The 14,571-nt window shown below is 36.8% G+C and overlaps 1 protein-coding gene across 1 annotated transcript in view; it reads left to right on the forward strand.

Annotated features, from left to right (window-relative positions):
• Positions 1–14,571, forward strand: part of Nuak (Nuak family kinase 1) — a 585,653-nt gene that overhangs the window by 364,687 nt on the left and 206,395 nt on the right. Inside the window, exon 7 of the mRNA XM_067140970.2 lies at positions 3,181–3,311. Within this exon, the coding sequence (XP_066997071.2) occupies positions 3,181–3,311 (131 nt within the window). The remainder of the gene's footprint in view (positions 1–3,180; positions 3,312–14,571) is intronic.

The following is a 14,571-nucleotide window of genomic DNA, read 5'->3' on the forward strand; positions in this document are numbered from 1 at the left end:
CGCCCCCTGGAGAAATCATTACAAACATAATTAAATAATGTGTGAATCTGCCTCTGGACTTGATAATCGCCTGGATTCGGTTAGGAAGTGAGTCCACAAAGTTGTGCAGGTACATCGCATCCATGTTAAGCCACTCGCTGAGGATTTGATCGCACAGTTCCACCAAATTTCGGGGATGCTGATGTCTGCATTTTACTCACTGTTCCAACATGTTCCACAGATTTTCAATGGGGTTCAAGTCAAGTGATTTTGCAGGCCAGTCAAGATGTAATAGGGTGGGGGAGTGTTGATAAAACCAGTATCATGTGCATCCAACCTGCTGTTGTCACCTTGAAAAAATGGGGTATTAACGCCTTAAGCGGGGAGCTTGGTACACACCGGCTCACTGCCAGGTCGGGAGCGATTTCTCTGATCGAAGAAAATATTTAATTACTTGCTTAAAAACCATCTTAGACTAAAGTGAATTATAGGGAGGCCCTAAGAAAAATATTTACTTGAATATAGTGTACTTAATTGTTGAAAAATCCTGTTAATTTTTCAGTACTTTGTGCAAGAGCGTACTAAGTGCTTTTGCACTGTGGTACCGAGCTTTCGTGTATACAGTAACTTATACCTAAATATTTTAGGCAGTTTACTAACAATCTCTGCCTGGAAATAAATGGAAATTGTAGATTTACAAAGTTTACATGTACTTAAATTAAAATGGAATAAATTATAATACTCACGAAATGTTCTGTTATGTTGGTTAGCGGTTTTGAGGGGTCTAGTTTATATACCTACAATTCATAAGTGACGCACAGAGACTATATTATACTACACTACAGGTAATATTTACAGTATCTACAATCTTCACAGTGTTATGTCTTTTACAGCTGTTCATTATGATACACACGGAAGCAGATCATGTTACATACCCTGTCCCGGCTTCGCATAGGCATTTTATATGATTCCATTCTGAAACATTATCTTGGTATGTAAGCTTTTCCACCCTAGCCACCCTTTCCATAACAATAGGTTCTCATCAATTGACACTTTGCCATCAGGGGTATAAGCTTCCGAAAAATTTGCTACCAGGTGGTCAAATAGTGGCTTTATCTTGTATATTTTGGGAGGAATTTCTCCATTATAGCCTCATTGTCAGAGAAATGTAAAAAGCTGTGGAGGAAAAATATAATAATAATAATAATAATAATAATAATAATAATAATAATAATAATGGCTTTACGTTCCAATAACTAATTTTACAGTTTTTGGGGACACTGAGCTGCCAGAATTTAGCCCTGCAGGAGTTCTTTTGCATGCCAGGAAATCTACCAACACAAGGCTGATGTATTTGAGCACCTTCAAATACCACCGGACTGAGCCAGGATCGAACCTGTCAAGTTGGGGTCAGAAGGCCGGCCAGCGCCTCAACCATCTGAGCCACTTGCTTGGCAAGGAAAAAGCTTTTCTGTGTCATCAGCTCATAGAAAATAGGAGTAGTCAACAAGTGATTGCGAGAAATATGCCCTAATTTAGTTTTTTGTATAATCCCCTGTGGCAACAGTATGCCCATAAGAATTTTTACTTCTTCCTTATTTGTCCGGACTTGGTCTTGACCTCGACTTCTTTGTTTCATTTTACTAAACTGGGTTTTATGTGCAGTTTTATGCTGGGCATATTTTTTCCGTTCTGGTAGGTTCTGGCATATCTCGTCATCCAAAAATATTACAAATATTTTGCTTGTTTTTTTCTCTCCCTAAAACCTCTCCCTATACATCATGATGGAATTTTGGATCAAAGCAGGACCTTCTTTGTCCGTTTTCAGTCTAAGTTGACAAAGAAGTTACACTTTTTGCGTTATCAGTATTATCGTCACCACTGTCACTGTCATGATTGCTACTTGAACTGAAATCAAACACATGTTGTCTCTTTCGCAACTGTTGAATATTCGCATCAGTTGGGCCCGAACCCTGTACATTTGAGCCTGCAGTATTTGTTTCAGGTAAATTCCTGTCTCTTACGAATTCCCCTTCGGCAGAAATTACTTCATTAAGATCTTTATCCTCTGCACTAAATTCCAACATTCTGTTTATCATCACCCTTAAATATCTTCCTCTAACAGTGGGGGGCGGTAATTCCTTTTAGACATTTTAGTGGAAAAAATGTAAGAGAAGGAGTCGAATAGAACCCTGGTCTCTGCAGTTGTGAGGTAAATCATGAATTGTGCCTGTGTTATGGAATACATGTGTGCGATAATAAATGTTGTGTAACTCACTGTAAACGTACTCCAGTCGTGAAGGAAGAAGTACCAGTTAGGAAAACCACAAAGTCAGTCTTTCTGAGAATCCCATAGTGAAGCACGGGTACATCAGCTAGTTGTAAATAAAATAATAAATATAATCTAGAACTATCTCTAGGCACACAATTCTTCCCTACTTTCTCAACAAATTTTATTTTATCACAATCTCCTCTGTTATTTCTGACTGAAAACACATTAGTGCAATAACCGTACAGGTTATTGATCCTATTCGTCAGTCTTTCTAGAGAATGGCTGTAAAAGCTCAGAAAAATTTGAGTGAGTTCTATGCTAAAGTGCAGGTTCTAGGCAACATTTTATGATATTTGAATGTGGTTTTAATCCTATCACTACCAACGAAGAGTTAATTTGTGCCCACCACCTCAATATTTTAAGATTTAGTCACTGTACGTTATACCAGTTTGTGTAGCTTGATTGGTTAGGTGCTGTACTCAAGGTTCTCAATCAAAACCTATCAACAGTAGTCAGTCAGTCAGTCAGCCAGCAGTTAACAGTGCTTGATTGTTGGAGACCCATGACAGTACATCTACTGACACAATAAATAACCCCTTCTTCCTGCACATTGACATCTCTTATAATCTATGGTAATTGATGGAACATCAGAATTATTGGATTTGGATGAATCAAGTTATTTTCACCACATTGGATGAGGCCTAAATAACTGTTTTCAGTTTGAATGCGTCTGTTTTTGCATTTATTCGTACGTAGCCTATATATAGCTTTGTAGTTTGAGATTCAGTTCATTTTTAAAGAATATTAAGTCTGTTTCATAGATCATAATTTCAATCCTTTATTAAATATTAGACTACTTTTGTTTTGTCTGTTATGGAAGCAGAACACACTTCTCATTGGATATATATTGGACTTCATATATTTTTCAGATTGCTGACTTTGGTTTGTCAAATGTCTTTGATGAGCAACGTTTATTGAATACATTTTGTGGAAGCCCATTGTATGCCTCCCCGGAAATTGTTAAAGGAACACCATATCATGGTCCAGAGGTTGATTGTTGGTAAGTATCAAATAAATGAAATAGTGAGAGAAATTTGTGTCTTACGTTTGACAGACTGTAATGCTTACAGGTTATTTAAACTTAGTCAGCACCTGAAGATGGTTTTCCGTGGTTTCCCATTTTCACACCAGGCAAATGCTGGGGCTGTACCTTAATTAAAGCCGTGGCCGCTTCCTTCCAGGTCCTAGTCTTTTCCTAACCCATCGTTGCCATAAGACCTATCTGTGTCAGTGCGACGTAAAGCCACTAGCAAAAAATAAATAAAATTTTAAAAAATTACTTGGTCAACACTGAAAAGCATGGCTTCCATCTTGACAATCGTTTGTCCATTTCTGTAATAGTCATATCTTTGTTGAATTGTAACCAACATGTGATGATATCCAGTGTTTGGAAAAGTACAAGGGAAAAGTAATCGGCCAGACTTACAGTTATCTGCAAACTGGTTGAGTCAGTCACAATTACAAATTGCATTTTCAAGAAGTAATCAGTAGAATTAAGATTACAATAATTTACTTCACAGAACGTCAGTGTTAAGGAAATCACTGACCTTTTTTTATTGCATGGGGCTGGAATGATGCCATAGTTTGCAAGTTTTTGTGTTATTTTTGCATGTTACTGTTTCAGTAATCAGTCCATAGACTGGTTTTATGCAGCACTCCATCCCACCCTATGCTGTAATAACCTTTCCATTTCTACGTAAATGCTGCATCCTACATATGCCCTAATCTGCTTAACATATTCATACATTGGTCTACCCCTACTGTTCTTACCCCTACACTTCCCTCAAAAGTGAACAAGTCCTGGGTGTCTTAAGCTATGTCCTATCTCTTCTTAACATCAAATTTAGCCAATTCAGTCTCCTCTCACTAGTTTGATTCAGTATCTCTTCATTCGTAATTCGATCTACACATGTCACCTTCAGAATTATTCTGTAACACCACATTTCAAAAGCTTCTGTTCTCTTTCTTTCTGAACTAGTAATCATACATGTTTCACTTCCATACAATTTCACACTCCAAAAGAAAGCCTAGAAAAACATCTTTCTAATTCCTATATCAATGTTCGAAGTGAGAAAATTTCTTTTCTTAAGAAAGCCCTTCCTTGCTTGTGCTAGTCTACATTTTATGTCCTCCTTATTTCTGCCATTGTTAGTTATTTTACTACCCAAGTAACAATATTCATCTACTTGCTTTCAGACTTAATTTCCTGATTTAATATTACCTGCATCACCTGAGTTCATTCGACTGCACTCCATTACTTTTGTTTTAGACTTACTTATTTTCATCCTGTAGACCTTACCCAAGACTCTGTCAATACCATTCAGCAATTTCTCCACATCTTCTACAGTCTCAGATAAAATAACAATATCATCGACAAATCTCAGTGTTTTAATTTCCTTTCCATGGATTGTGACTCCCTTTCCAAATTTCTCTTTCCTTTGCTTTACTGCCTGTTCTATATAACCTAACCCCATGGCACTACAGCCTGGAAGGGCCTTGGCCTACCAAGTGACCACTGCTCAGCCCGAAGGCCTGCAGATTACGAGGTATTGTGTGGTCAGCATGACGAATCCTCTCGGCCGTTATTCTTGTTGGGGCTTTCTACACTGGGGTCGCTCTCTCATCAGATAGCTCCTCGATTTTAATCACATAGGCTGAGTGGATCTCCAACCAGCCCTCAGATCCAGGTAAAAATCCCTGACCTGTCTGGTAATTGAACTCGGAGCCTCTGGGTAAGAGGCAGGCATGCTAACCCTACACCACGGGCCTGTTCTATATAAACAGTGAAAAGGAGGGGGGGAACTGGAGGCTTGCTTCACTCCTTTATGGATTGCTGCTTCTTTTTCAAAGCCCTCAGTTCTCAGCTCTGCAGACTGACTTTAATACTGATTGTAGATAATCCTTCGTTTTCGGTATCTGATCCTGATCGCATTCAGAATCTCAAATAGCTTGGTCCAACAAACATTATTGAAATCTTTTCCTAGATCTATGAATGCCATGTACGTTGCCTTTGGCAATTTTTTAAAACCATTGAATAGTACAGGTTTCGACTGCTTCGCAGTCATCATCAGCTACATTCATGTATGCTTAGGTTTAAATAAGGTTGAAGTATGCACAATATATGTTTTCATATTATCAGTGATATCTTTTCATGGGAAAATGAAAATTTTGTCTATTGAGGAAGGATGGTGATAGAGGGGTTGGGGGGGAGAATGTTTAAAAAGTTATTAATAACTTGTCCTTAACTAAAATGTTGTTCTATGGGAGCTCACATGAAGGAAACAGGACATAAATTCACCAACATTAAACAGGACCATGAAATTATTAACAGGATAATCAAGGGAAGACATATGAATAATTTAGAAAACATACACATCCTTCTTAATAAGTTAATGAATAAGGATCGGAATTTACGTGATATGAACGAACAAAGAAACCTTCTATGTGAACATATACTTAGATATATGGAACTATTAGAAAGGAAGAAAACGAGCTTAGCAAATAACACAAACAAGTACGACGTTTCTAAGTCACAGTTAGCACCTCCCTCCTCCCGAGAAACAACAACAGGTGATGACGCCATTGTCTCCCCTCTCCCCGCCGAACCGTGCTAGCAACCAGATTACAACACATCGCGAATATACCAGATTGAGAACGGAGAACACTGGCACAGACCCACACCCAAGATAGCAGGAAGTAAAGACGGAAATCCACAGACAGGGGTAAGTTATTACTTTGAAAAATACCCTCCTCTTCTTTCCTAAGAGATAATTCTAAATGCCAACACTTTCAGGAAAGAAACATTGTAAATTATTTTTTACCTATTTTCTGCCAGTTGCAGATCATGTTACAAGCTGCCCAATTATCTGGTTCATGGACAAATAACATCTAAGCACGTCCCCAGTAGTGAGCTGCAAGAGCATTCTAAGCATCCGCCTTCGGCAATAAAATAACAAGTTAACCAGCTTTTTCCACATGCTTTCGAGCACAAACATGAATAGGACTTAAAAAAAGATTTTATCTCCTCAACTGGATGCTGACATACGGTTTTATTAGTATTTTAGTTAAGAATAGGTTTTAATTATACTTTAGTTACATCTCAAGTATGTAATTAGTGTTTTTTTTAAATACGCTTCCAGGCAGAAGCTAAAAAGATACTTAAGATGTTTTTCCTTCTTAATCGGAAGACATTTTTAATAATATTTTAGTTAAGGACAAGTTTTTAATAACGTTTTAAGCATTCTTCCCCCTCCTCTCCAACTCTCCTCCGCCCTCACTGTCGTCATCCTTCCCCAATAGACAAAATTTTCAGTCTCCCATGGGAAGAGATCAAGGCTAATACAAGAATGCATGTTGTGCATTGTAACCCTTTTATGGGGGTTATATGCATATATATATATCTATAATAATACTGCCGAGGGAAATCACAAAGTATCGGTGACACCGAGTACTTTCAATCGGTAGGTAGTAATATTACGCAGCGAGTTAAACGCCAAATTGAGAATGGAGGCCGTGGTAAAAAAAAAAAAAAAAGATCTCCAATAAGCATTCCAGAATAACCACAGATAGCGCAGTGGAAACCATGCTAGATAATATTAGAAAATTAAAAGAGAATGTGAGGAGAAATAAGGGACATGACGGGTGAAAATAGATGAGAAACCAAGATAAAATTTGAAAACATATATTAGAATAATAAATCAAAACTCTAACAATTTACATGAAAGGAGAACTGTACAAATATGAAATTTTCCCAACCACATATACAAAATACAGATTCATTATAGTAAAATAAGATATCCAAGAGAAAGAAAGTAAATGAGAGAGAATAGCGCAGGAATGGAAAGGGACAAACAAGGAAAGGATAAATATTGCTATAAAAAGAGAAACCCAGAACGAGAAAAAGGGGATGTTTACAGTTACCAAATTCGAGTATGCCAGCAGGAAATCTGCTGAGCAAAATCTAAATGCTATATGCAAGTCACAACCACTTCCGTTATCACTCGATTGACACAAAGCCAGGTAGTTCTACAGGCGAATAATCACAATATACTTCAAGTGAACCAGTTTCACAACATTCAGAAACTCAAATGGCGAAGCACTGAATGGGTAGAAGTGTGTATACAGTAGGAGTCGCACAGTTGCCAATACACCACACGCACATTTAGAAAGAAAGTCGTTACTAGGTTCGTTAATGAAAAGTTTAAACACAAAAAGGACAAGTGAAATTTCGGCCTGAAAATGCCATGCTCCCAGTCTGAATTTGCAAGGAAAGTATCTCGCAATGCAACTAAAGGTATTTACAGTAAAGAAATCAGTTTGTCATACCTCATCATGAACCAAATTTCACGAACTGCCCGAAAATGGAGACTTCTGGGCACATGTCCCTAAGGACATGTGAAGGCCCTTCAGGAACTCTGAAAAGTGGTGGCAAAAGGGGCTCTGGTTAAGACGCAGCAGGTCGTTATGCTACTTAGGATCCAGAACGGGTAAAAAAAAAAAAAATAGTAAATAAATAAATGCAATGTAAATATTAATGTTATACCAGTTGTATAGTATCATTTGAAGTAATTCCACATACTGTATATCAGTTGACTGTATTTGTAAGTAGTACAGGAGATATTATAAGTAGAATTTTGTAAACAATATAAATTTATTAAGGATGAGCTGTGTGTTTAATAGAAAACATTGTTAGCGTAAATTGTATAATATTGTATTATAGGAAAAATTTTCTTCTCTTGTTAATTTAATATTTAGTGCTTGACAATAATGTATTTTAGTGTACCATTTGCCACCGAGGTAGACACCTCATTTGCAAATAAAGAGATTTTGATTTGAGGACGGAGTTGACGTTAGATGTTGCTCCCTCCACACAGGCCAAAGTCCATCTCAATACATTCAGAGGAAGGCCGCGTATTTATAGTGTGGAATAATGAGAAATATGTCTGGAAGATTCCAGAGGTTAGTGGAGCATGCGTGACAAAGCAGGTGATGTCACATGACGTCAGGCGGCAAAAAGGAAGTTAGTTTATCGTAGATCGTAAAGGTGGATAGAGCAGAGTTTGTGCAAGGTACGATGTGTGCAAATTCACATAAGTATGTAAGTTCCAGTTGGAGAGAAAATGCGGTTTATATCATGATGAGGGTAAGTCCATATTAATAGTAGAAAAAGGTTATGTGCGTGGCGAAGTTCATAACAGTAGTTGCCGGTGAAGTGAGGAGTCCGTTACAGCATACTTTCACCTTATTTATACCTAAGCATACGTGAATATAGCTGATGGTAACTGCAAAGCAGTCGAAACATGTACTGTTAATGATTTTATAAAGTTGCCAAAGGCGAAGAAAGGTGTCTATTAGGTGGCTAAATAACTCTTTGATTCTTAGATTGTCATATCGATACAGATCAGATGTAAAGTCAGAATTGACTCAAGTGTTCCTACATTTCTTCTGAAGCGAAATTGATCTTCTCCCAACTCAGTTTCAACTAGTCTTTCCATTCTTCTGTAAATAATAAATGTTAAAATTTTGCAGGCATGGGATACTAAACTAATCGTGTGGTAGTTTTCACACTTGTCAGCACCGGCTTTCTTGGGGATCGAAAATAATAAATTGGATGGTACTCCTCCTGTCTCGTACATCTTGCACTCTAAATGGAATAATCTCGCCATGCTGGTTTCTCCTAAGTCAGTCAGTAACTCGGAGGGAATGTCTTCAATTCTAGGTGTCTTTTTCCTATTTAGGTCTCTCAAAGCTCTATAATCTATAAGCTTCATTGTCCGTATTGATAATTGAAGCACATAAGTATGAAGGGTGAGTTTTCCACCTAATCAATACTTTAATTTACAAAATGTTTAGTATTATTTAGGCCTACATTAAAACAGTACCGGTTTGAACCTGTAAATAGTTCATCATCAGCTGTTGGTGAACCTGCTTAATAGCGATTGTACATAATAAAAACATTACTAAAAACTAATTAAACAAGAATGCCTTATTCTAATATGTTAAGATATATACAATTATACATATATATATATATGTTGAAATATATACATGTGATACAATTATATAGAGTTTTGACTTGTTTTTACTTGTCTCCAAGCGCGTAGACCTTGATGACATACTTTGCGGGGTTGTTAGCAAAATACTGTTGAAAATGACACAGTTCCTGAAACCCCTCAAGCACCTCATCTATAGTGATGTATTCTGTAGGCGAATACTTACTTTTGCATCTGTCAACAAAACCTTCAAATATTTCTCGTATCGGAGGAAGTTTATATTCTTTCCTCCTTTTCTTCCTGGTATGGATGTTGTCAAACCGAATAGCTTGCAGAAGGAATTGGAATCTTTCCTGGCTCATAGTAGTAACGGAATTGTTCTACACCAGTTCCGTCTGTTGCCCATAAATCTCTCAAATTAGTGTGAGGAAATTTTAGTACCCCAGCTGAGTACAACAGTCCGATGACCACTTTCACCTCTGCTCTATTAGTATCGGTAGCATCCCTGTCCCTTTTATAATTTTCCCTTGCCTGTGCAATCCAAATGGTGTACCGCGCCATCTCCCGCATCCAAGATGATTGGCGTCGAAGAAAACAGGGTCGGTAGGGATCTCAGGATAAATATCGAAGTTTAATTTAATGTTTTTTATCTTTTATTTTTACGTGGATTCCAGATGATGCAGATATGCAAGTACGCATTTCGTCGATCAAAAAAAATAAAAATAAAATAAAAATAAATATATATATATATTGATGGACATCTCCACCAGACGTTCAATAGTGATATCAGTTATCATAAATTGGGCTACCTTAACTCTGAGTTACGAACTATTCCAACTAACTATAAATGATATTAAATTATATCTTATTTACTAATATTTATTCATGAAAAGGAAATATGATGGATAAATTCTGAAGTATCTGTTTGAAAATCCCAAAATCATTAATTGGTTCTGATTACAGTCTTCAAATTATTTGTATATAATCATTAGTCGTCGTATGAATTAATATAATCATTATTGAAATGGATAGCTGCTTCATATTGTCTAACATTACACAAGAAAATAAAAGAAATAAGTTATTTACAAATTCGCGCAAGTTAAATCCAGTTAAATTAATTGTTCAGTCTTGCTCACACAAAACATTCTTCATTTTATTGTAAGTTCATGTTTGATTTCTAGGACAATAACTTTCGTTGTTCATATTAAACTTTTCATGAACTTGGCATAGAGAATAAGTTCAGTTTCATACCTATGTAGCATTCATGGACTACATTTTATTCAAAATTAAAATAATACTAGTGATTAGCATTGCATTAAAACGTCTATTATGTTTCAAAATCAAATAAACATATTATAAATAACCAAATAACTTCTCAGTTGAATTGGAAATCCAATATATGACCTCATGAAGTTTAAGTATAGGAAATACTATGGATGAAGATTTGAAATGACTATCAATTTCTCAATATTATAAATAAGATGTATTAATGACTATATATGCCAATAAATGCCTGCCCTACTTGATACACTATTAAATGCAACCTATAAGTAGGTATCTAACGTTGAAATATTCATTTAAACGAATAATCATGTATAATAGGGTTTATTTTGATGATCAATTCCTGCCATATTATTCATAAGTATCGTATTATGCTGTCAGTTATTATGTGATGTGGATTATCTACCAATGAAACATCTTTATTGCTTCAATAAATATTAATGATCTGCGTCTGCACCAATATTTTATCACCGAGCTCGATAGCTGCAGTCGCTTAAGTGTGGCCAGTATCCAGTATTCGGGAGATAGTAGGTTCGAACCCCACTGTCGGCAGCCCTGAAAATGGTTTTCCGTGGTTTCCCATTTCCACACCAGGCAAATGCTGGGGCTGTACCTTAATTAAGGCCACGGCCGCTTCCTTCCCATTCCTAGCCCTTTCCTGTCCCATCGTCGCCGTAAGACCTATCTGTGTCGGTGTGACGTAAAACAACTAGCAAAAAAAAAATATATATATATATTTTATCCTTTCTCTTCTCATATTTCATTCATTTCAATTATATTCTTGCAGCATTAACATCTTTCCTCAATTCTTTCCTTTCTATCTTCATATAACTTCATCTCATATCTCTTTTCTCATATTTCACTTCATATCTAACGTAACACATTTCAATATTAATCTTATATAACTCACATTGATGCAAAAATTCTCTTCATCTGTAAAATAAAAATGAATCTCCGGATCAGTATTTACATTTTCAATATCAACATGTCTTCCGTCTATCTGTATATCCATATCTAACCTTATCTCACTCATTTATGGCAACAGGTAACCTATATTTGTTAAATAGGAAATTGTACATTTCCCCTAACTTCCTACGGCATTCTGTTCTTAAAATATTTCACACATGTTATGGCATGATATACCATAACTGATTGATATCGTAGAAATCACACTATCATATAATATAGTCTCTTCCCTACTTGAATATGGTCTTATTTTCTTAAGAAGACTGCCTAATTCCTTCCTTAAAATGACACACTATTGGGTCACTTGCGATAAAATAGCTTAGATTGATATGTCTCGAAGATATAAACGATCTATCACATGATAATCAAAATACAAACAATCTACAATGCATGAAAAACTATGGAATTCAATTGATATTACTCTGAAATTTATCTTATTCTCCACCTGCTGGGATTGTATTAATTCTGTTTAGCCATCAGTTGCATTGGTCAGCCTCGTTGTTCCGCCCTCAGTCATTGGGATTTCTTTGGGAATCGAGCTCTGCTTTGTCTGTCAAAAATCAGCTGGGTTTCCTCCGGACAGCTTTCCCATATTCTTCTTTACAGGTCCACGACGTAGGTGTCTTGCGCAATCGGGAAATATGAAATCATAGAGGAGATTAGTGAAAACATATTGACAAATGCAAAGCCTTCTTGTATGATAATGGTCTTAAGTATCGGCTTGGATAGATATTTGTTTTTTTAATTCTGTGCAGACTACCAATATGTCTGCTTTAGCTTTACGTCTTTATCTCAATTGTAGTTGCTAGTTGTATTTGTTTAGCTAAAATTGTTTTTTTCTTTTACAAGTTGCTTTACGTCGCACCAACACAGATAGGTCTTACGGCGATGATGGGATAGAAAAGGGCTAGGAGTGAAAAGGAAGCGGCCATGGCTTTAATTAAGGTACAGCCCCAGCATTTGCCTGGTGTGAAAATGGGAAACCACGGAAAATCATCTTCAGGGCTGCCGACAGTGGGTTTCGAACCCACTATCTCCCGAATACTGCATACTGGCCGCACTTATGCGACTGCAGCTATCAAGCTCGGTAATTATGTATTCTAGTCGAATCTTTCTTCTTATAAGCCAAGGCCTGTTCAATGCCCTCTTCTTATGATTTGGCTAGGTGAGTCTTGCCGTGTTTTTTTTTTTGTATTCAATTAAATTTTTAAAATGTTAATATTATAATTATACGTATTTTACACATATAAGCTTATAATATTTCTTTCTTCTTTAGTTGATATTATAACCTTGGTGTATTTCCTTCCGAATCGCTCTTCTTACAGGTAACTTGCATGCGCTTTTTCTTTCAATGTGCATTAAATTCGATTTTATTTTTCTAAGTGTTGGTGTTAACAATTCGACCATAACTTTGTCTCGCTCATGGCCAAAGGGATAAGCTTGAGTCTAAAAGAGATGTGGGGTAAGAAGAGTAAATTGGACGAAGGCGTAGTGACAAGAAGTAAAAAAAACAAACAGCAGCAGTAAGTAAATTGTTCAAGTACGTGAGAGTAGTGGAGAGTGTGTGTTATTTGTAGATGAGATAAGAGCAATTAAGTAGTTAAATTAGTAGGCGATGAAGTGTGTATATTAATTACTGTCACTGTATTTGGATTGTATAGTGAGCCTGATTGGCGACAGACGTATCGAAAATGCAATAGAGTGCTCAGAGTTCTATATTGGAATGAGAGGAGCGGTAGTGAATTTGGTATTGGAAGGCTGTAATTAAGATGAGGCGGGTATTTGGTTAGTGAGTAAGGAAGAGAGTGATTGTAATAAATGGGTAGGTGATAAGGGTAATAGCTAATGGTAAAATGTGATGGCATAATTTAATAGAGTGAGATGGTAAAATGTAGGGGTGTAATTCAATATGGTGAGAGACTTATGTGGCTATAGTTGAGATATTTTGGTTGGTGAATACAAGTGGTTTCAGGATGATTGTGATTCAAATTTGCGATGGCATGTGTGGTGAGTTTGTAAATAATCACGAGGTTTTGTGATTAAGTTAATGTGTGGAGATGGATGGTATATGAGCTTATGGTCTAAGTTAATTGTTAGTGAATAAGGTAATAAAGGATGTAAAAGTTGTGATGAGTTAAGGCTGGAGGTTGGAAAGGGAGATAGTGATGTATGGTCGATAATGTATGGAATGGCAAGTGAGATGGTTTTATTTAATGTGGAGAGTGGTCTGAAATTTTAAAAGAAAATAAGTGTGATAGAGGTTGAGGATGAAATGAATATGTGGTGAAAGAATATGACCAGGTGGTATAAGTTGAGATGGAGGTTGACTAGATGATAGTATTGTGTGAAGGCTGCCAAGAGATTATGTGTATGGAATGGTAAGTGTGATGGATTAACTTAATGAGGAGATGGGCCTGAAATTTTGAATGAAACACAGGTTGGTTGAGACTGAAGGAGGAATTGATATATGCTGAAAGAGTAAGACTAGGTGGTATAAGATGAAGTGGAGGTTGATTGTGAATCAGCGACAATAGTAATGAAATGTAAGGAGAATAATTGCACACCGGCATGACAGTGGATGTAACACGAAAGCTGGGTTTGCAACTTAAGTAAAGCAACAGACAGGTCATTGCTCAGGAAGGATTGTGCCGAGTTGCAAACCCGGTCGGAAGTGATATGCAGTTTGTTTAAATTACAGATGCCGTCTGCCAACACTATTGTACTCTACACAGTAATGTTTTTTTTTATTTTTTATATATTATTATTATCATCATACTGCCATACTGCTTTCTGCCATGGCCAATAGACCATCAATAAGGGTTGATCTTGGGCCAGGCGACAGTGTTTATTCTGCCACATTGCCATGTTGTCGTTGTTGTTGTTTTTTTTGCTAGGGGCTTTACGTCACACCGACACAGATAGGTCTTATGGCGACGATGGGATAGGAAAGGCCTAGGAGTTGGAAGGAAGCGGCCGTGGCCTTAATTAAGGTACAGCCCCAGCATTTGCCTGGTGTGAAAA

The sequence above is a fragment of the Anabrus simplex genome, chromosome 2, assembly GCF_040414725.1.
Source record: "Anabrus simplex isolate iqAnaSimp1 chromosome 2, ASM4041472v1, whole genome shotgun sequence".
In the NCBI taxonomy this organism is placed as follows: domain Eukaryota; kingdom Metazoa; phylum Arthropoda; class Insecta; order Orthoptera; family Tettigoniidae; genus Anabrus; species Anabrus simplex.